General features: G+C 45.1%; 1 protein-coding gene across 1 annotated transcript in view; it reads left to right on the top strand.

Annotated features, from left to right (window-relative positions):
- Positions 1–18,633, top strand: part of TMPRSS3 (transmembrane serine protease 3) — a 35,093-nt gene extending 16,460 nt beyond the window's left edge. The window contains exons 8-13 of the mRNA XM_014611168.2: positions 673–838; positions 3,811–3,980; positions 9,779–9,874; positions 11,734–11,876; positions 18,324–18,476; positions 18,619–18,633. Coding sequence (XP_014466654.2) covers positions 673–838; positions 3,811–3,980; positions 9,779–9,874; positions 11,734–11,876; positions 18,324–18,476; positions 18,619–18,633 — 743 coding nt within the window. The remainder of the gene's footprint in view (positions 1–672; positions 839–3,810; positions 3,981–9,778; positions 9,875–11,733; positions 11,877–18,323; positions 18,477–18,618) is intronic.
- The last annotated feature ends 3,971 nt before the right edge of the window (positions 18,634–22,604 follow it).

The raw sequence follows: 22,604 nt of genomic DNA, 5'->3' as shown, positions 1-22,604 counted from the left end.
GCAGCCCAGTGTGGTAGGGCATAGCAGGTCCAGGCAGGAAAGCCATTGGGAGCCCGATGTCAAAAAACCTTGACAGCAATGAAGTAACAGAAACAATGAGTTAAATATCTTTTATGCCTGCATTAGAGTGATGTTGTTTCCATGATACAGGAATTATGGGAGAGGCAAGTATTTCTTAGGGTGATCTCTTGGTGGACAAACTGCATAAATGGGATAAAAATAGACAAACTTTCAAATGCAAAGTATTAAAAAATTGAAATACGCAGCATTTGACCATTGGAAGAATGCCGTGGATTTGACAGCACATCTAACGTTATCCCAGCTATATAGGTGGTCCAATAAATGAGATCACTCCAAAATCCTTGCCCCTGAAATATCTTTTAAAAATCCTCCAGAGCTCAGCACCATGGGGAGCCCTGGAGTACATCAAGCACATCTCTGGGAGGCAGAAAATCCTGGGAGTTCTTCCCAAGGTTTGTTTTAAGCCTGGGTTCAGACCAAAGAGCTGGTTTTGTCCCCAGATGCCATGGAGGTGGGGAATTCCCCATTGTGAAGACTGTCTGACATTTGGGATCTGACAATAGTTGGAATGCAAAAACTAGGGACAAGACCTGTGCTTTATACTGATAGGATTGCATTTCCCTTATTTACAGTATTTTTTCCTTCATACAGTGTGTGGCACTAGGTCCAGATATTCCTCACGTATAGTTGGTGGAAATGCTTCAGCACCCAAGCAATGGCCATGGCAGGTCAGCCTTCAGTTTCAAGGATTCCATCTGTGTGGAGGATCTGTCATCACCCCATGGTGGATTGTAACAGCAGCCCACTGTGTCTATGAGTAAGTTGCTTAGATCTTCTTCTTCTTCTTCTTCCGTATGGCTAGGGCAAGCAATGGCAGAGAAGGTGTAGGTTAATTAAAGTTGTATGTTGAGGTTTCATAGCCAGTTGATGACATGTTGGTCAGCTAAGTGGATTTGCATGATATGCATGATTTTTGCATGATATGCAAGTTCAAGGCAGGAGTTTGCAATGTGGCTCACACCTCATCGCATACGCAATTTGGTGAGTCCTTGATGCCTCATTTATTCAATAAATAGGCACACCTTCCATGTACTGTACGAATGCAATTCAGTGTGGTCCAATATTTACATTGCAGGTGGAAAACTGGAGCTTATCTTGTTTTAAAAGGTATTCATTATGTACCCAGCTGTGTCACCTTGACAGATAGCTGCTTTCATGGGTTAAAGCAGAATGACAAGTGACTTTGAAGGAAAAAAGTTTTGCATAGGAACTAAATGTTATTCTTATGTTATTGATTTATTCCATGTATTATTATTATTTTCTAAGCTTGTTACAATGAAAGTCTCTCAAGTATTACTGTATAAATGAAAGACACAGGGAGCATGTCTACACATGCATTAAGGTACTTTTTCTAATGGGCTTTTCATGTGAGGTACTCAACAAATGTGCATTAGGCTGCCTTAATGTGCAGTAACGAATGCACACAGTTTTAAAGTGACACAATGCACAGTAGCCTATTTTACTGCTCACTACTGTAATAGCACTTTCTTACATCATGCTGTAATGTGCAATAAAATAGGCTATTGTGCATTAAAGTGCATGTGTAGACAAACTCAGAGTGAAAGAATGGATATATTAATGACTTAACTGCAGTGACATCAAAAATGATGGGCCATCTGAGAGATTAGGTTTGATTTTCAGAGGCTGGAAAACTCAGATTCCTGTTGATGTTAGCAAGAACCATAAAAACCTGACACCTCTGAAAATAAGGACATAAACCAAAAATTCTGAAATTCAACATTAGAAATTAGATATCTAATAGGGCTGTGCAAAGCTTCGGGTGGTGATTCAATTTGGAGGAGATTAGGCCCAATTCAGTGGCCAAACCTCCAAATAGGAATTGAATCAGGGGACCAATTAAAAGTTCAAATTGATTCAAAGCTCTTCGAATCTTCAGAAAAGATTTGGAGAACTTCGATGATTCAGACAGTACCAGTGGCTGCAGAAGGGAGCTGCATCCAGACTCTGAGCTGGTAAGTAGAGAGTGGGGAGGGGGGGCTGGGTGTGGGGAGGGGACCATTGGGGGACCTCTGCCAGCCCCCATCCCCTGCCTGCTCCCCCAGGCCCCCTGATTCCCACCTGCTCCCCCAGCTCCCCCCATGGCTGCCCTGCCCACCCGAGCTCCCAGCCCTTTAAGGAAAAGCTCTGGTGCTCACTGCATGCTGCTGGGTGGGAGGATGATCCCTGCTGCCCCCCACTGCCCCATGCTGCATGGGGGGCTCTGCATGAGCCCCCCAATGCCCCCCAATCCTCCACCCCCCCATGGCTGCCCCGTCCACAGTGGCTCTGGCCCTTTAAGAAAAAAAGACCAAGAAAAGCCCCAGGACTCATCGCTCTTGCAGCAGCCTGGGCACTTGGGTGGCTTGTGCAGAGCCCCCCATGTGGTACGGGGCAGTGGGGATCACCCCCCACCAGCAGGAACAGTAAATCCAGGGGTTTTCTCTGTTTTTTGTTTTGTTTTTTTTTCTTAAAGGGCCAGAGCTGTGGCAGGTGGGGCAGCCATGGGGGGGGTTGGGAGGCTTGTGCAGAGCCCCGCCATGCAGTGGGGGGCAGCGGGGATTGCTCTTCCACCCAGCAGCATCCGGTGTGTCGGGGTTTTTTTTTTCCAAGTGTCAGGAGCTGGGGTGGGGGCAGCCATTGCCTCACTGTGGGAGATGGGCTTGGCTGATTCGGAGATTTGGAGATTCAACATCAGCCAAATTGATTCGGAACAGTGATTCGAATCACCGAATTGAATCACTGTCCCCCGAATCGGACGAATCTGAAGCAAATACTAGGCCTTCAAAAAATAGGAATTTTGGTACCAGACTAAGTATGCAAGTTAGGAAATCTGACCTTATTCCGCATGAATTAGTGGTTTAGGAGGAATTTGTACTCAAGTATTCTTATACTCAAAGTCTCCAAATTATATTACATGACTGTCTTAACTTGTACAAAATCATTTAATGGTAGTCAATCCATTGCACTGGTAGGGGTTACTGCATAATGTACCATCTATTAAAAATAATACTACACAAAATAATCCTCCTCTTTATGCGGAAAAAAACCCAGTCTCCTAGTCATGACTTGTTTACAAGCCAGCACTGCCCTTAGGAAATCACAGTCTTGAGGACCTGTACCTAGTCCAAAGTCTTGCTGAGATTTTATAGTGTAGTCAGAAACTTAGTACACATTTCATGGCTCCCAGTCAAGTGTCTTAATCCATCCATGATTGGCACGAGCTAAACCCTTGAAGAACTGGAATTACTTTATGCACTGAAGACCAAACTGAAGTCTTAAACTCATATGTTAGTGGCAGCAAAAGAGCTCTAGAGTGAAATTACCTCCTTGAAAATGCCTTATTCCCATAAATAAATCCAGGGACTTGTCCTGAGCATCCAACCTGGTCTCAACTGTTTTGGTGTTGTGCAGTAATGGAGTAGGTTTTTGAGTGGGCAGGATGCAAAGTTCATAGGTCTTCAGAGGAAAAGGTCAAAACCTTGACTTGCACCAACAAACGTGGGGAGTCATGACAGCTTTGAGTGGTAGCATAAAATTCCATGTGTACTGTATAAGATATGGCCATGTACTGAGTAAAATTCAAAACATGGCCAATTATTAATAGACAGACTGTGGGTTTTAACTATTCCAGTGCCTATGGCTATTCAGTTTGCATGAAAACTCAGTAAATAATTTTAAAGTTTCTTAATTACGGAAATTCTTCCTCTGCTTCCTGCCTCTTTGTTTCAGTTTGTACTTGCCTAGTTCATGGAGTGTGCAAGTGGGTTTTGTGACTCAGCAAGATGCTCCAGTTAATCCGCATTCAGTGGAAAAAATTATATATCATAGAAATTATAAACCCAAGACGATGGGAAATGACATAGCACTGATAAAGCTGGCAGCACCACTTGTTCTCAATGGTAATCTTTTTTTCTTATCAATTTTATCTTTGCTTTTATTTTTTTTTATGGTGAAATCTAGGGGGGATTCTAGTGTTGCTGATCAAAAATTTAGTTGAGGAAGAGACGGTCCTGTCCCAGGGCACCCTGCTTTAATCCAAACTCCTACTGACTGTGTGGGGAGAATGATTTCAATCTGCATCTGAATCCCACAATAAGCTCTAGGGAAATTGAAACCTGGATCAATATCTACATCAGGACACAGCAGTGCTGGTGTACATCTCTAAGGAGCCTCAGGGCAGGAAGCCTGAATTAAACTTTTGGATCTCAATACTAAAGAGCAGGTGCCTATCCTTTAAGGTGGTTGCTAGACAGAACAGTCTTCTCATACTTTTATCAGTGAATAAGGTATAAATCATACCTATTGAGGTTAATGGAGAGAGTCCAGCTGATTTCAGTGGTTTTGGATGAGGCCCATGGCATAGACAGATGAATCCCAAAATACTCAATATGAGGAAACAGCCTGTATTTAACACCCTGTCACAAAGAAATGAACAATGCAGTTATACTAAGTACACACACTGGTCTTTAAAAATACCAGATCTACTCAAATCCAGGATGAGGTTTTCTTCCCCATTTAACATGGTGAAAAAAGCCCTCAGTCTTGGACTTGAGTGCCAGGAAGTGGTGAGGGCATGCTCCAGCTCCAGCCCCAACCATGGCTTGGAGTCAAAGATGCAGCCTCAGCTGCTGCTCCTCCACCACCTCTACCCCCCACAGCCTTGGCCCTCCCCTGCATCCTCCTGTTCTACTGCTGCTTACCCTTTGGCTCTGGCCCTGCTTCAGCCTGGGGCACAGAGCTCATGGTTGCTCCAGCCTCTACCCAGTCATGCACCAGTGGCAGTAGCTGCTCTAGCTCCAGGAACATATGTGGGTTTCAGGGGTCAGCAGTGGGTGGGGACAGGGAAATGGTGGGGTGCAGGTGCCAGGGGGCACAGGCAAAGGGTGGTGCAGGCATAGGGGGCAAGTGGAAGGGGATGCAGGCATTGGGGTGTACCAGTATCAAGTGGGGGGGGGGTGGAGCAAGGGACTAGTGGCAGAGGGGCAAGTTGGAGGGGGGGCAGCAAGGGTCAGGGATCAAGCCACTTGACTCCATTCTCCATCTACACCCCCCCACCCAATCTACCATCTACTGCTGCTTTTCCCATTGCAGTGGGGGGGGGGGGGGAGGAGGAAGGAACCAATTTAAGATCACCCTCCCATAGTTAAGATTCTATACTTAAAAAATTGAGACAAATTAATATATTGTCCATGTATAGAATCTAATTGTTGTGGGTTGTCTTAAATTTAGTTGTCTTGGATTCTTGTAAATACAAATTTGCCGGTTCATTTTCATAGACTTAACAGACATTAGGCATGGAAGGGACCCCGTGAGATGATCAGGTCCAGCCCCCTGCCCAAGGGGCAGGAAGTCAGCTAGGGTCAAAGGATCCCGGCAAGATAAATGTCCAAGTGTTTCTTGAAAGTGTCCAGAGTAGGTGCTTGCACCACCTCTGGGGGCAAATTTGTTCCAGGCCTTGGGGGGCTCAATCAGTAAAGTTTTTCCTTATGTCCAGCTTAAAACAGTCTTGCAGGAGTTTGTGATCACTGGACCTTGTCATCCCCTGGGGTACTCTAGTGAACAGGTGTTCCCCCAGATCCTGATGCACACCCCTGATGTACTTATAGGCTGCCACCAAATCCCCCCTGAGCCTACACTTGTCCAGGCTGAAGAGAGTCCTACCATAGCTCGCAGCCTCTCTTCATAAGACCTGTTCTCTTGCACTCTGATCATGTGTGTGTCTCTCCTCTGGACTCTTTCAAGCTTCTCCATGTCCTTCCTAAATTGTGGAGCCCAGAATTGGATGCAGTACACCAAGGTCAAATACAGCACGAGGATGACATCCTGGGTGTTGCTCAAGATGCATCAGTAGATACAAGCCAGAGTTTTGTTCACTTTGCCAGTTGCAGTATTGCATTAGTGGCTCATATTCATCTTGTGGTCAATCATGACCCCCAAGTATCTTTCAGTTATGGTGCTAGCAAATGTAGCATTGCCAAGCCTATGAGTATGATGCAGATTTTTATTCCCGAGGTGGAGCACCTTGAATTCTCTATATTGAATGCCATTAGATTTTCATCCGCCCACCTTGCAAGCCTATCAAGGTTAGCCTGGATCACCAGCCTATCCTCAAGTGTGGACACTCTTCCCCAAAGTTTGGTGTCATCAGCGAACTTGGCCAGTCCGCTTGTGACACCAGTGTCCAGATCATTTATGAAGACATTAAAGAGTACAGGTCCAAGAACGGATCCTTGGGGGACACCACTAGTCACTGAGTGCCATGTTGATTCAGTTCCATCAACTACCACTCTCTGGGTCCAACCTCATAGCTAGTTCCCCAGCATCAGACTGTGGAGTAGTCGAGGCTGTAGTTGCCCAATTTTTCCACGAGGATATCAAGACTTTTTTAAAGTCCAAATTATGACATCAACCTCTTCCTTTTGTACAGGTGATATGTCACCTGGTCATGGAAGGAAATAGTGTCATAGTTGGTAGGGTTGGACGGGACCTGAGCAGATCATCAAGTCTGACCCCCTGCCATGGACAAGAAAGAATACTGGGGTCAAATAACCCTGGGTAGGTGATTATATAGCCTCCTTTTGAAGACCCCCAGGGTAGGAGCAAGCACCACTTCCCTTAGAAGTTGGTTCCAGATCCTAGCTGCCCTGACTGTGAAGTAGTGCTTCCTAATGTCTAGCCTGAACATACTCTCAGTCAACTTGTGGCCGTTATTCCTAGTTACTCTTGGTAGTGCTTGGGAGATCGAGAAAAAAAACCCACCTGCATTCCCAACTCCCTTAGTTCCGCTCCCAGAGCCCAGGAGCCAGTTATGACCCAGCTGGGATTGCTCTGAGCTGTGTCATTTGTGCCCACATAGATAATGAACATAGGATAGTGGTTGGAGGGCTGGATAAGTTTTGGAATCCTCTCAGCCACCTCCTGGATACGGGCTCCCGAGAGGCAGCAGACCTCCCTTGCTATGGGGTCAGGGCGACAGATCGCTCCCTCTGTCCCCCTCAGGAGGGAGTCACCCACAATGACCACTCTGTGTTTCATCTTAGGGATGATAGCTGGTTGTGTTTCTTTGTCACTTGCAGTAGCTGGGCTAAGTCTCTCCCACCATGGGCCCCCCGCTTACCTTCGGCTAGGCTAGGGGTCGACGTAATAAAAATAAAAATAAAAACTGTATTTTTATACAGTTTATTGTGGTCATCTGCTTGGGCAGAAGTTGGTGATTCTCAGCCCAAGTATCATGGCACCCTGAGGGGCCTTCAGATCCTTTCAAGGGTGCTGTGGGGTGCCATGCAATATTAGCACCATTTGGTGTGCAAGCAGGATTTGTAAGATAAACTCAAAAGATTTCAAGTAGGAATCTATAGTATATCTAACATTCAGACCTGTTGTGGTCTTTCTGAGATTTTGCAAACAGAAGACTTGCTCTAGTATTTTTCCATAGTAAAAAAAAAAAAAAAAGGTGAAAATTAAGAGCTGGAATTTTTCTAGGGATACCTGGAGTCTGACCAGGTGTTCCTTGAATCTAGAAAGGTTGAGAATCTGGTTGAGGTCCAGAGGTCTCAACTAGATGATCTCATGAAGTCCCTTCAAGCCCTATTTTTTCTGTGATTCTATGATGACTTTATCACTTTAATATCAAAACTACATGGGCTTCTGGAAGTTACAGAGAAGGGGGTGGCTGCTTACATCAATATATTTATTTCTTTCCCAAGTCACTTTCTCCATCTCTGACAGAAATAAACTTCTCTCTTCCTTTCAGCTTTTAAGAGAGACTGAAGGGTAGAGATGTTTATACTGTCACTGCCCTACTGTACTCACATCTGTGCATACAGGAACGTGTGCAGCATCTAGGGCAGTGAATCTGGCACCCTTCAAAAGTACTAATGTTTCAAAGAAAAGTCACATCAGTTAAAAGAGGGTGATGCATTTAAGTTAAAAAACAAGTCACCCTAATTCTCAGATCACGATGCTGGCTGCAATTGTCATATCTGGAGGACTGAAATAGGAAAACACATAGGTGACTGGTAGTAGAGTATGGGGGGGGGCACGTACCCCCCCTCCCCTGCTGCTGCCGCCACCAGCAGCATCTGCAGGTGATCATCAGCTCTGTTCCTGCTGCCGCCACTTGCTTCTGTGGGTGCCCAAGACTCAGGAGGCACCAGTCACCCATGGGAAAACATTAATCAGGAAGTACTTACGGATTGCTGTTAAAGAAGGCATGTCACAAGCCCATCTGTGGGGTACCTCTGGAGCCCCAAGTTTGTCCCCACAGTCCTGTTGTCTGTCCCAAGGAATCAATCAAGGTTTGCTCTGGCAATAACCCTTTAACCCTGAAGGCCTTGGTTCAAATGCCCTTATACTGGATCTCACAGCTGCAGCAGGAGAAACTTTGTCAACTCCAGGCGGCTTCTCCTTGGAATGTAAAAGAATTTTAGGTCCCTCTTTCCATAGAATGGGCTAGCCTGGAATACCACTTAGACCCAAATCACTCTTTACCCCAGGCAATGAAGTAGGGAAGACAAACAACAAAAGGATGTATTATATATGAGAAAAGACTTACACAAGAAAAGCTGACTGTAAGTTTGAAGACAGACTAACAGACAAATAAAGTATCTTACCCTCTCATCTGACTACAACCTACTCCTTCCTGAGGGAACTGGTCTTATTTAGTCTGCAGAAGAAAAGATGGTGGGGGGATCTTTAGCAGCCTTTAACTACCTGAAGGGGATTCCAAAGAGGATGAAGCTAGACTGTTAGTGGTGGCAGATGACAGAACAAGGAGCAATGGTCTCAAGTTGCAGCAAGGGAAGTTTAGGTTAGATATTAGGAAAAAAATTCTCACTGGGAGGGTGGTGAAGCATTGGAACAGGTTACCCAGGGAGGTTGTGGACTCTCCATCCTTGGAGGTTTTTAAGACCCGGCTAGACAAAACTTTGCCTGGGATGATCTATTTGGGGATGGGCCTGCTTTGAGCAGGGAGTTGGACTAGATGACCTCCTGAGGCCCCTTCCAGCTCTCATTTTCTATGATTCTATGAGAGAAAAGCACTAAAAACATTTGCAAAATTCTCACCATCAATCAGTAGAGGGCAATGTTATACACATACAAATGTAGACCCATGCCACTGTATTCAATGCTTTAGCACACTACAATGCTATGTTTTGATGTTGCTTTGGATTTTGGACCTTGGATGCAAAAGGAGAGCAATATAAAGAATTGCCTGATAATTTCATTTTCTTCTTGGAAATCTTGTTTTATAGCTGTTTTACAGTTTTCCCTATGAAACACTGAATTAGTAAAGAAACAACTGTTCTTAATTTGCATCTTCTTGGGAACATGTACATGAGATACTACAGTGACATAGCAGTGGTGGGCACTAACTATGATGCTACCGCTACTTCTCAACAGCTCATTGCTACTGCACAATAGGGTTGAAAATGACCCGTGCACTACTGGGACTGTGCAGTACTGCACAGTCATTTAGTGCTGAGGGTACTTTGCAGTCATTTAGTACTTGCTGTGCATGGGTGCACGTGTAGATGCACTCCTTATGTTGAATATATACACATAAACATTTCTGGATTAGCCAAAAGGTCAGATTCTTTTCTCAGTTACAGGTTGAAAATCCAGACTAACTCCAGTAAAATGAATGTTACTTTCTTCTTCTGCTGGTTTTAAAGAGAAATTATATCTCTTCAAATAGGTCTGATAGAGCCAATTTGTCTGCCCAATTTTGGTGAACATTTTCCAGCAGGGAAAATGTGCTGGATATCAGGATGGGGAGCTACTGAAGAAGGAGGTAAGTATTTGAAATGTCCATTCTTAATTTTATACACTAAAATACATCATGATGAATAAACGCTATATCTAGCGGTAGTATTAGCCAGCATTCAATCTTCAGAAAAATCTGAACGACATAGAGCTATTTCTAAGTATTGTTCTATTGAGTATAGTAGTGACCTCAGAATACGTATATCTTTGTGCAGTGGATCCAAATAGGATGTATGCACCACATAAGCCCTCAAAAAAACCCCCACACAGTATGTGGTGGGTAGTCCCTGGGCAGGCTCCATGCTTAGAAGTCAATTTACTTCTAGCATACAGTTCCACCTACAATATTTTCTTAATTTGTTTGCCAAGAACAAGGAGCACAGCTGTACTGAAATTATTAATTTATATCACAGCTGTCTGGATAAGAAAATTGATCTATGAATAATATCACAAATAAAAGCAGTTCACTTTATTCTGATTCATCAGGTCCTATTAGTCACAGATATTTGGAGTATCACTCCATGAAAGTGAAGGTATTTGACCACTCACGCTAGATAGACATTATATGCAATTTCCCCCTACCCTGCATTCTTCTCTTGTTTGAAATGTTTCAATAATTCATTCAGAGAGAAGAACAAATATTGGGTACCTTCGGAAATTGAGAGGAAGAGAGGGGTAACCTCCATACGACATGAGCAGGGAACAGCAAATAGGCAAAAGTAAAGAGTTTGCAAACAGGCCCTGTTAGTGAAAATTATCTATCCAAACCCTTTGGCAAACACTTAGGAGCAATGAATATCTTAAAAGAAAATAAAGAGCAGCTTGCAAAATGACTTGCTAACTACACAGGGAGCTTAATTCACAGCAGATATTGCCATTAATATTAGCAAGAATTGTTATGGACTAGAACAGTGATTCTCAATTGGGGTGCTGTACACTCTGTGGTGCCTTCAGATCCTTTCACAGGTGTTGTGGGGTGCCATGGAATACTAACATTATTAGGTATGCAAGCATAATCCACAAGATAAAGCCAGATATTTCAAATTTTCTGACATGCTGTGTTCTTTCTTTGTTCTTTGCAACAGGTAAACTGCTGTAATATTTTTATGTAGTCAAACACTGAGTGAAAGCTATGATCTAGCATTTTCTTGGGAGTGCCTCAAGCCTATTGAGGGGTGCCTTGAGTCTAAAAAGGCTGAGACCTACAAGACAAGAACTTAATGAATTTTGCCATTAGTTGTCTTAGTTTGTAGAAAAAACACATAAAGCACAACTTTCACAACTTCATACTGGGCTTCATAGTACACATGCATTTAAGCATGCCTAAATTTAATGCACATTATCTTAATATGCATTAAGTGGGTTTAGGCAGGTGTTTACACATGCGGGTGTTAAAGCACGGTAATGCTGTGTGTTGGACTGACTTGGGACTATCCTAAGTCAGACCACACACACAGCATCTACAAGTGTGTGAATGCACTTTCATTATTTGCACCTAAATTTGATACCAGTATTTGCATTTATAGGTATCAAATTTAGGCATGATTAGCCCTAAATTGCCATTTTTTAAAGTGCATTGAGGGTGTGCACATGTAGACACGCTCCCTAATGTGCCTTAAATTTAGGCTAATGTGCCTTAAAGCATCTCGTGTAGACATGCCCACTGTAGCTGATTTTGGGGTTGTCTTGGCAGGTGACAGGACACCTAGATGCCATACTTGTATATTAGCACTGTGAGGTTTACTGTATTCCTTTCGTCTTTGTCTTTCTAATGCTTCTATACTTAATCCTTTGTTCATTATTATAGGAAATGGTTTTCAGGGAAATTAAAGAAATGTAAGAGTGCAGACATGGAAAAGGAGATTTTTCTCATTTTCTTTTTAACAGGCGATACTTCAGAGACAATGAATTATGCTAGTGTGCCTTTGATTTCCAATAAGATTTGCAATCATAGGGATGTCTATGGAGGAATCATAACTCCTTCAATGCTGTGTGCTGGTTTTTTAAGAGGAGGTGTTGACACTTGTCAGGTAGGAAATGTTTTTCTTAACTATAAATGTACTGATTAAAATTAGGTGGAAAAAATCTGAGTAGTAAGTTATCAGGAGACACTCCCTGCCTTTTTCTCAGCAAATATTGGCATCTGTTTACTGTACCAGATTCACTGGGCTTGCGTTCCTTGTTTACAATTCCCTCCCTACTTCTAATGTGATCACTTCATCTGCTGCTTCAGAAAGTAAATTTACATTTCTTTAAAGAAAAAATTACTTATGATATTTCTAGGCTTTCCTTATGTGCTTAAGCATGATACCATCCATTCATGCAGAAGCCAAGGTGAAGAGTCCACAATATGAACAATTCATGAGAGCTGCATGGTGCACATTGCATGGTCAATACAGAACTACCAGAGCATTTAGTTTCCAATTGACTGATTTATGTAAGAAATAATAAAAACATATAAACATTGGATGGTAGGACTTAAGAAAATGATTTGTAGTGAAATGGATAGGTCAGAGGAACATCTGCTCTGACCCCTATCACATACCAGAGCCACAAAGCACCTGATGGCTAAGAAAAAAACAACAAACAATGACAGTGTGTCACAGGAAAAGAGCAGGAGAGACTACAGTAACTTTGATGCCTGAGCCACTGCAATGGCAGGAAATTTTTTTGGCAAAATATGCTCAGATGATCCTACCAAGTGAAACCACCCCACGTTACAAAAGAAGGAGAAGCAACAACAGTCCCTGTCAATCTGACCTGTGGAAAAATTCCTCTCTGACACCAAATCTGGCCACTTGTTTGATACTGAGCACACAAGCAAAACCCACCATCCCAGTACCCAAGAGGTTTGTCAGTGCCAGTTGACTGGAGTGTACTGGTGCTCCTATCATTCACATCTAGCCATGACTAAGGTCTATTGCTTCAGATGCAGGTGTTGGAGAGAGTCCCGGAGGTGAGACCAGCTAATTCACCCACATATGTGGTAGCACAGCCTTTCCCTAAGAAGCTCAAAAGTGAAGGGAAGGGCAGTAGCGAACTGACGGGGCGGGGGGCGCCGGCTGGGCCCTTCAGTGTTCTTATCGTGCCCTTCAGAGTTTTTATCCCTATCCTGAGGAACCTGTGGCCACAGGGGGCCCTGCAGCCAAGGGGCTCCCTGTGGCCATGAACGCTCGAAATCATAGTCATAGCAAGAGGGGGTGGGCGGTTGCCACCACTCTACATTGCTGCTGTCACCATTGGCTTCACATCCAACTGCTCCCCTTCCCACCCCCTGCTGCCTCTGCAACTGCTGGCTTCTTCATGTTCGGCCGCTTGCCATCCTCCCTGCCCCCCCCCCGGCCGGCTTCACGTCTGGCTGTTCGCTATCCCACCCCCCTGCCACTGGCTTATGTCCAGCCACTCACCACCCAGAAGGATTGGTGGGGGGGGAGGGGTGGCAAAAATGCAAGTATTGGTCCCTGGGCACTGGAGACTCACGGTATGTCACTGGGGTAGGGAGACGAAAAGTTTACTTATTTTTATGTGTGTGTAAAAAGTGAGATCCAATAAAAGGTTTGAGTGTCTGTAAGTTAGGTGCTATAATGCCTACTATTTAGGTATTACCCCCATTTAGGCCTGGTCCCCAGTGGGGAATCCAGGAGTCTACATGAGATATTCTGGTTCCATATAAAATAAGGAGAATTAGGAACCTTCGAGAGCTGATACAAAGCAGCCAGCCTGTTAGGCTAGGGACAGACATTCAAAAAGCCTGAACCTGAATTGATTCAATCTTTGCAGGTTACTCTAACCTGCAAAGCTTGAACTGATTTAGAGGTGGATAGGCATTCCATTTTCATTCCAGAAATGTTGGCACATGCCAGTAGTGGCTCAGGCTAGAAGCCGGGGGGGGGGGGTGCTAGAGCAGCTCTCCCTTTCCTTCCACAGGGTTGAGCTGAGGGTGGCGTGGCTTTTCTTAAAACAAGCTTTTCTTAAAACAACATTTTCCAATGAAGGAATGAGAGGGACATTACCAGCTTCTTGTTGATATGCTCCAAAAAGCCCTAAGTGGACACTGTCCTGTCTGCCTTTGTCCTGTCTGCCTTACACAGACACCTCTCAGCATTAGCTAGCATATCACATGCTGGCTACAGTTCATACTGTGGGAGAGAGGAGGGAGGGATCCCTGCTTGAGCAGCAAGCGGTGGTGGTGGTGGTTGGGTAGGGAGGGATTGGGCAGGAGGAAGCCAAACAGACCCTGCTGTGCCTGCAAGTCTCTAGCAGAGCTCCAGCCAGGGAGCAGAGGGGCAGGGCCAGCTCTTCTGTGGAGCAGAGGGCCCAGCTCAGAGAGCATGCTGGGATGCTGGGGGACTCTGGTTTAAGTTAAACCAGGAAGGGGTCTGGGACAAACATTACATAACTGGTTTGACTCAAATCAGTTAAGTCTGATACTACATTCAACCAGGTTTATCTCAAAACATTTTCAGCCATTTTCAAATTGGTTTAGGTGCACTGAATGTCTGTTTTGTTACAGGTTTCAACCAGTTTTTGATCATTTAAACCAGTTAATGCGTAACTTCTGTCCCTAGCCATTGACTCTAGGGGTAGGGACAGACATTACATATAAATCGATTTAAGTGATCAGAAACTCATTTAAACTTGTAACAGGACTGAAGTTCAAAGTGGCTGAAACTGGTCTAAGATAAACCTGGTGGAATGTAGTATCTAACTTAAGTGATTTAGGTCAAACCAGTTTATGAAACTTCAGTCCCAGACCCCTTCCTGGTTCAAGTTAAATCAGAGTCTCCCAGCTTCCCAGCATGCTTTGCAGCCCTGGGCTGGATTGGGCTGGGCTGCACTGTCTGTTCCAGAGAGAAGGGCTGAAGGCTAGGTGGCACAGTCTGGTCTTTAAACTACTGAGGATCTAAAAATATATAGATCTCTTTTGCATTTTTCTTTAATGTTCTTATTTACTGACAGTCATTTCTATGGTACTCTCTTCAACCTAGAGTAAATCATGAATATTTGTATGTAACCTGGGACACAAGTGACACATGGGGATGACATGGGGACCCTGCTTCCCCATGAGGGAGCAGTGAGAGCTGGCTCACTTGCTGCCCCAGGCAAACCCCAGCGGGGGGCTGGGGCCAGGGAGAAGGATTAAACTCAACTTTCCCAGAGTACAGAGCTGTCCTGCTGGCTTATTTAGTGCTGGATGCAACTGTGGACTACAAATCCCAGAGGCACCTGGAAGCAGGAAGAAGAAGTGATGAGTAACTCTACAGCATCCTGCTGCTGTGACTATGGACTGCAAATCCTAGCGACCTCAGGGGCCACACAAAGAGGAAGCAAACTCACAGCCGGTGCTGGCTATGTGCTAGAGCTGTGCTCTAGTGCCCACTGGCTTCTGGCCTGAGCCACTGCAGGCTTGTGGCTGCATTTCCTGAATCAAAAGTAAATGTCCTTTCATTTGCTTATTGACTCAATCATTGCAGCTTAGACTAACTTGTAAAGACCGAATAAATTAAGACTTGGGCTTTTTGACTGTCTCTACTTAGCCAACATGATCAATGTGCATCTGCCTAGGGCTAGCTAATGACAAGCACTGAAGACAGTAGTGAATTTTAAATCCCAGTCCCACAGGACTGCAGGGTGGTGCCTTTATCCAGTCAGGATCCACAGCCCTGAAACTTCTCTTGAAGGCAGGCACCTGTGTCCTTTCTCCAAAGCTGACCACATCTCATGAAAGTGGGTTTGGTGCCTATGGCTCTTTTGTCTATAATAGCTGAATAGCTAGCGCACTCACCTAGGTGGAAGTGGGCCTTGGTTCAATTTCCTCCTCTATTTCAAGAAATTCAAACTCATATCTTCTACCTTACAGGGTAGTGCTGAACTACCAGGCTAGAGGCTATCCTGAGTAGAGCACCCTCCATGTATTCTGTTGAAGCAGTGCCACTATGGGAAAGAATTTAAGTTTCAGTGGACTATTATGGGTGCAGATAGAAGTGACAATTTTCTCCCAATCTGGCCACAGAAAGCAGCCTATAGCCGTGACCAAAAACAAGTGCATGGCTACAGACAGCTTAAAAAATGGCCAGTCAGGTGAATATCTGACCCCTCATTGCATGAGGTATCAAATAAAGACATTTCAAAATGTAGCATCTTCTGTAACTTGTGCCTGCGGAGCTCCCAGACTGTCACTGTTTTCAGAATGGGAGTGGAGAAAGGGAACAGAAGGAGTTCAGTCTGGGGAGTTTTCAGTCCCCCCTGAAGGGTGGGTGGATGTATTGTAGCCAAAGAGGGGGGGCACCCCCTCTTCAGCACCAGCTAGGGAGCCCCAAAAATGAGCTTCCTTCACTGCCTTTCCCCCCTCCCATTCTGAAAATGGTGAGCACTGGCAGAGAGTCATGGCTGTTGCTGTGGGAACCTGGCTGCAGACTCCCAGTCCCAGCTAGATTCCTCTCCCCCCGGGACCAACAGTGAACTTCTGTTTCGTCTGGGGTAACGATGCAACTCAGAACACTTTGCAGAAAACAATATGAGTTACAGCTGGGAGCTGTACTTCTGTCTGCACTCAAAGAAAGCCCAAGAGGGAGCCTGGCTATAACCCAGGGGTGGGCAAAAAGGTGGATCTGGCCGGTAGCCAGATTCCATTTCCTAGCAACCCATAACTATGATCAGTTTCCATGGAGACCCCAGCAGTGGCAGGGCTGTGACAGCAGGGAACCAGGGTTTCCATGAAGACTGGCCCCAGCAGTGCTGGCAGGGTGTGCGGCTGGGTGGGGAGCTGCTCCAGGGCTGGGGCTGGGATCTTGCAGCAGTGAAAGTGTGGTCCAGAGCTAGAGCAGAGCTGTGATCCACTGCCTGCATGCCCCTGCCAGGGATCTCCATGGAAACCAGCAGCAGCACTGTGAGCATGGGCTGCTGGGAAATGGAGTGTGCTAGGGGCCTGATCTGGCCCATGGGCCAGATTTTACCTCCATTCCCCCACCCCCACTATAATCTGATGGTTAGAGCACTCAGCTGGGAGAGGGGAGTTCTGGTTTCCAACTGCCTGCTCTATGAACTATTGCTATATACGTGTACAGTCACTGGATAGATTGTATAAAGAATCCTGAATGCCCTAAGCACTAGGTTACAGGTCAAACCTCTTCTTATACTTTCTCTGTGTCCTAATGGATCTTGAATTCATTTATGCAGGGGACAATCAGCAGTGACCCCACCTAGACTAATTGCATAGTCTCATGGTTAGGGTAGACCCTTGGTAATAGGGGGCACCTATACACGTGACAGACCTCTGCTCCAGCATGTACTAATTAGCACGTGTTGGAGCAGACTCAAATGAGTCTGCTGTGACTTTTTTGGAGCATGCTAATTAGCACACTCCAGCAGCCTCTGTGCCATGTGTATTCAGTGTCCCCATGCTTCAAAATGGCAGTGGGGTGCTTTAACGAAAGCTCATTGAATGAGCTCATCGTTTAATAAAAGCTCATTTTGAAGTGGGGGATGCTAAATACACATGATGCTGTGGGTGCTTTAATTAGAGAGGCCCTGAGAGCCGCTCTAATTAAAATGCCCCCCCCCCCCCCCCCGGACCCTCCCTCCATCACATAGCATGGTCAATATAAAACTACCAGGGAGTTCTACCAACACCTGGGAAGATGTGCCCTTGAAACTGTGCAGGCTGAGATGAAATTCGAACCTGGCTTCCTGCTGTCTGGGCAAATACTATAACCACTAACCTATTATAGAAAGCAAGAGAGGCACAGACACCACCATTTAAAAAGAAAATTGACAGCCATGTCTGCATTGAATAGGAATTCCTATTCTGTTGGTATGTGTGAAGCATGCTCTGAGACTGCTTGTTAGCTTGAGCCCCATCAGGGACTTAAGCAGAAGAACACCTAATTTCTGGATTCCCATTGAATTTAGATATGAGCAAGCACTGACCGATTCAAGCCTTTCAAGATTGGAGAGAGAACAGAACACAACAGCCCCCATGGGGTAATGCATCACAACAGTTAAATACAAGTTAGTGTTCAACTGACTCCAAATAAAAAAGGCTGGGTTGGTTTAACAATCCAATCCAACACATTTTAGTTCATGTCCTATTGACCCAAAACAAATTATTTCATTTTGGTAAGATTTAGATTTTTGTGGAAAATGTACTTTCTGTTAGATTAAAAAACAAAAACCCTGATAGAACATTTCTCATGACCTGTGTTGTGTTGTATGTCTGCTTGTGCATACAAATGGGAAATGAGAGATAACACTTCCAAAGCAGAGAGCGAAATAATTTCACATAATGCTTTTGGATCTGGTTTAAATAGGCTTCAGGAGAAAGTAGAATCATAAAACTCCCCTTAGACTGCTGGGATTTGCCCCACTCCCAAAGAAATAGCTCCTCTACTTTTCCTTCTCTCTCTTGCTCTCTATTATTTCTTTTCTTTATCTTTTTTGAAAAACTAACATTTGTTTTAATTTTTTTGGTCTTTCAGGGAGATAGCGGGGGGCCCTTAGCATGTGAAGTCAGGAGCACCTGGAAGTTAGTGGGTACCACTAGCTTTGGGGTGGGCTGTGCAGAAGTTAATAAACCAGGAGTCTACAGCCGAACTACCTCATTTCTGGACTGGATACATGAACAAATGGAGGTGGGTTCTTCTGCTGGTAAAATTAAGTTGCTTTATTAGATACAATTGAGAGGACAGGGTTATGCAGTATTATACACACCACATTAATAATTTCTTAGGGAATGGATTACCAGTTTATGAACTTTGTTCATATTTCTTATAGTTGTATTCTGAGTAATAGCGTAGGTGGGTGGGGCTGTTATCAAGATTGGTAGTTCTCATTCTAAAACCCCATTTTTAATTGCTTATAGCTTTGCCAACTTTGATTATTCATACTGAAATCTTCTATGTCAGGTGTCTTCCTTGGACTATTTTTTAAAAAAATAATTAAATCTTTTAAATGTTAGATCTACATTCCACAAAGGTTTTGCAGGAATTTCCCTGCACTTGCAGTTCTGGGGTGCTATGGACTGTGTTGTATCCCAGCCCGTGAACTGAAAGCAGAGAGCCCCGCTCTCCTGTGCTTTTCATGGTCTCTTAGACTGAGGTAACATGGAGAGGAAAGCTGTCTGATTCCAGTGCAGATGAGACCTGTATCTCCCCCTCTGGGATATCTTGTATTTCCTGTATCTCCCCCACTGGGATACAGGACGGACTCAGGAATGACTCTGCCAGGCCTAGAGTCAGGGAGGACTGAGTTAGGGAACTTCTGGAGGGGCTGGATGTGTTCAAATCAGCAGGTCCAGATGCTTTCCACCTCAGGGTGCTGAGGGAATTGGTAGAGGTCATTGTGGGGCCCCTGACATGGCTTTACGAGCACTCGTGGTGCTCTGGCAAGGTGCCAGAAGACTGGAAGAAGGCCAATGTGGTTCCCATTTTCAAAAAAGGGAGGAGGGAGGACTCAGGCAACTATAGGCCCATTAGTTTAACTTTGGTCCCGGGGAAGCTCTTTGAAAAAATTATCTAGGAGCACATCTGGGAAGGACCAGCAGGGGGGAGGACGCTCAAGGGCAACCAGCATGGGTTCATTAAGGGCAGGTCCTGTAAAACCAACCAGATTACCTTCTACAACCAGGTCACAAAATCATTGGATGGAGGTGTCACGGTGGATGTAGTCTTTCTGGAATTCAGGAAGGCCTTTGACACTATCTCCCACCCCACCCTCGTTAAAAAGCTAGGCGACTGTGGCATTGATACCTACACAGTCAGATGGGTTGCGAATTGGCTAGGAGGCCTCACCCAGAGAGTGGTGGTGGATGGGTCATATTCAGCCTGGAGGGATGTGGGCAGTGGAGTCCCCCAGGGCTTGGTCCTTGGGCCCGCACTGTTCAATTTTTTTATTAGTGACTTGGATGAGGGGGTGAAAAGCACCCTGTTCAAATTCGCTGATGACACCAAGATCTGGGGCGAGGTGGGCACACTAGAAGGGAGGGACAGGATACAACTGGACCTGGACAGGTTACAAGGGTGGGCAAATGTGAATAGTATGGGATTCAATACTGACAAGTGCAGGGTACTGCACTTGGGCAGGAAGAACCAGCAGCAGACCTACAGGCTAGGGAACTCCTTTCTTGAAAGCACGGTGACAGAAAGAGATCTTGGAGTCATCATCAATTCCAAAATGAACATGGGCCACCAATGTGAGGATGCGGTCAGCAAGGCTAACCACACCTTGTCATATATCCACAGATGTATCACAAGCAGGTCCAAGGAGGTGATCCTCCCCCTCTATGTGACACTGGTCAGGCCGCAGTTGGAGTACTGCGTCCAGTTCTGGGCGCTGCACTTCAGGAGGGATGTGGACAACATGGAGAGGGTCCAGAGGAGGGCCACCCGCATGATCAGGGGGCAGCAGGGCAGGTCCTACAAGCAGAGACTACGGGACCTGAACCTGTTCAGCCTTCACGAGAGAAGGCTGAGAGGGGATCTAGTGGCCATCTATAAACTTATCAGGAGGGACTAGAGGAGAGTGGGAGAGGCCACGTTCCCCCGAACACCTCCCGTGGTAACAAGGAATAATGGCCACAAGTTGATCGAGAGTAGGCTCAGGCTAGACATCAGGAGGCACTACTTCACAGTCAGGGTGGCTGGGATCTGGAACCAGCTTCCAAGGGAAGTGGTGCTGGCTCCTACCCTGGAGGTCTTTAAAAGGAGGCTTGATAACTACCTAGCTGGGGTCATATGAGCTTAAACTTAGTAGGGGTCACATGAGCCGTGTATTCATTCCTGCCCAGGGCAGGGGGCCAGACTTGATGATCTGCTCACATCTCTTCCAACCCTACATCTATGAATATATGAGACCAGAGCTAGACCGTGGTCAGTGGGGAAGGTACAGAGGAGTTTGGCAAGCAGGCAGAGCCCAAACTCCTAGGGTCTGAGTCCTGAGTGACAGTGGTGGCAGGGGCCGGTCTGACTGCAGCAGTGGCAGAACTAGGACACTGGCAATTTGTGTCTCATCTGCCCCTTGTGCTGGTCCACATACCTACCACATAACCTGATATTGCTATTATTTTCTGCCATTTAAACTAATGGGGAAGTTTGTGTGGTAGTTTTAGGGGTTTCAACCTTGACTATGACTTGTGTAGGTGTCAGCATGGTGCCACATTATGGAATTTCTACCTCCTTCAGTATCTTTTAAAAAAAGAAATATAGGAAATTAGAAAACAGTAGTTTAGAGACCATGATTAAATTTGCAGCACTCAAAAATGAGAAAATGCCAGAAAGAAGGTTGACTTTGCAACTTAATTTCAGCCCTTTTATTGTGTGTGCGCTGTGATATGTACCCTGCGTACTTATATTATGCCAAGCAAATGAATCTGATAACTAAGAGCATTATTGGATTTGATATAGCCACAGAAACCAAGATAACCTGTGCATGGCTATGTTTAATCTTTGTTTAAATTATTTTTGGTGTTGGTGTTTTTGGACCAGATGCAGCACTCATGGTCCACCAAGTCCAAGTGTAAAATTCCAGAGATAACTGATATCTTGCCTTTGCTTTTAAAGGCAAATCATTTTAAACACGCCATCTCTAATCTGACAGTAAAAGCATGGGTACTGATTAAAAAGGAATAAGTGAGGTCAATTGCATTTTTAATTAGTCAGGAATGCCCTAGGAAAATGTAGGCAAACTATCTCTATGAAATTTAGCTGATGGAATTTAAAACTCAACTCTCCCAAGCATTTGCTTTGAAAGGCAAACTATATTGGCTCAGTGGCAACAAGCCTTTGAGAAAAGAATTCTGAACTGTGCCACTAACATACATATCTACCTTTATACACAGCCAGGCATTAAGAAGGGCCCATAGGAAGCCATGAAGCATAATTAAGTTTAGGAGACGTATTTTGGTTTAGGCAGTGAAAAACAATGGGCAAGTATTATTGTTACCCAACCAGTTCTGAGGAGCTTTCTTTCTGGAAGTTATCATCATAGTTTTTACTCTTTGTAGGAGCAAACACGGCAAGATTTGCAGTGATGCACTGTCTAAGGATGTGGCATTTGCCTCTATTATCCTGTTTCTGATTTGAAGCTTAGATGTAGGCAAACCCTCAGCTTTCCAGAGGCATACAGATGTTTTGCTAAAAGCTACCTGTTCTAAGTCACAGTGAAATTATAGATTCATAGATTCATAGATGTTAGGGTCGGAAGGGACCTCAACAGATCATCGAGTCCGACCCCCTGCATAAGCAGGAAAGAGTGCTGGGTCTAGATGACCCCAGCTAGATACTCATCTAACCTCCTCTTGAAGACCCCCAGGGTAGGGGAGAGCACCGCCTCCCTTGGGAGCCCGTTCCAGACCTTGGCCACTCGAACTGTGAAGAAGTTCTTCCTAATGTCCAATCTAAATCTGCTCTCTGCTAGCTTGTGGCCATTGTTTCTTGTAACCCCCGGGGGCGCCTCGGTGAATAAATACTCACCAATTCCCTTCTGTGCCCCCGTGATGAACTTATAGGCAGCCACAAGGTCGCCTCTCAACCTTCTCTTGCGGAGGCTAAAAAGGTCCAGTTTCTCTAGTCTCTCCTCGTAGGGCTTGGTCTACAGGCCCTTGACCATACGAGTTGCCCTTCTCTGGACCCTCTCCAGGTTATCCGCATCCTTCTTGATGCGGCGCCCAGAATTGCACGCAGTACTCCAACTGCGGTCTGACCAGCACCCTATAGAGGGGAAGTATCACCTCCCTGGACCTATTCGTCATGCGTCTGCTGATG

Source organism: Alligator mississippiensis, chromosome 1 (genome assembly GCF_030867095.1).
Source record: "Alligator mississippiensis isolate rAllMis1 chromosome 1, rAllMis1, whole genome shotgun sequence".
In the NCBI taxonomy this organism is placed as follows: domain Eukaryota; kingdom Metazoa; phylum Chordata; order Crocodylia; family Alligatoridae; genus Alligator; species Alligator mississippiensis.
This window is presented reverse-complemented; position numbering and strand designations above follow the sequence as displayed.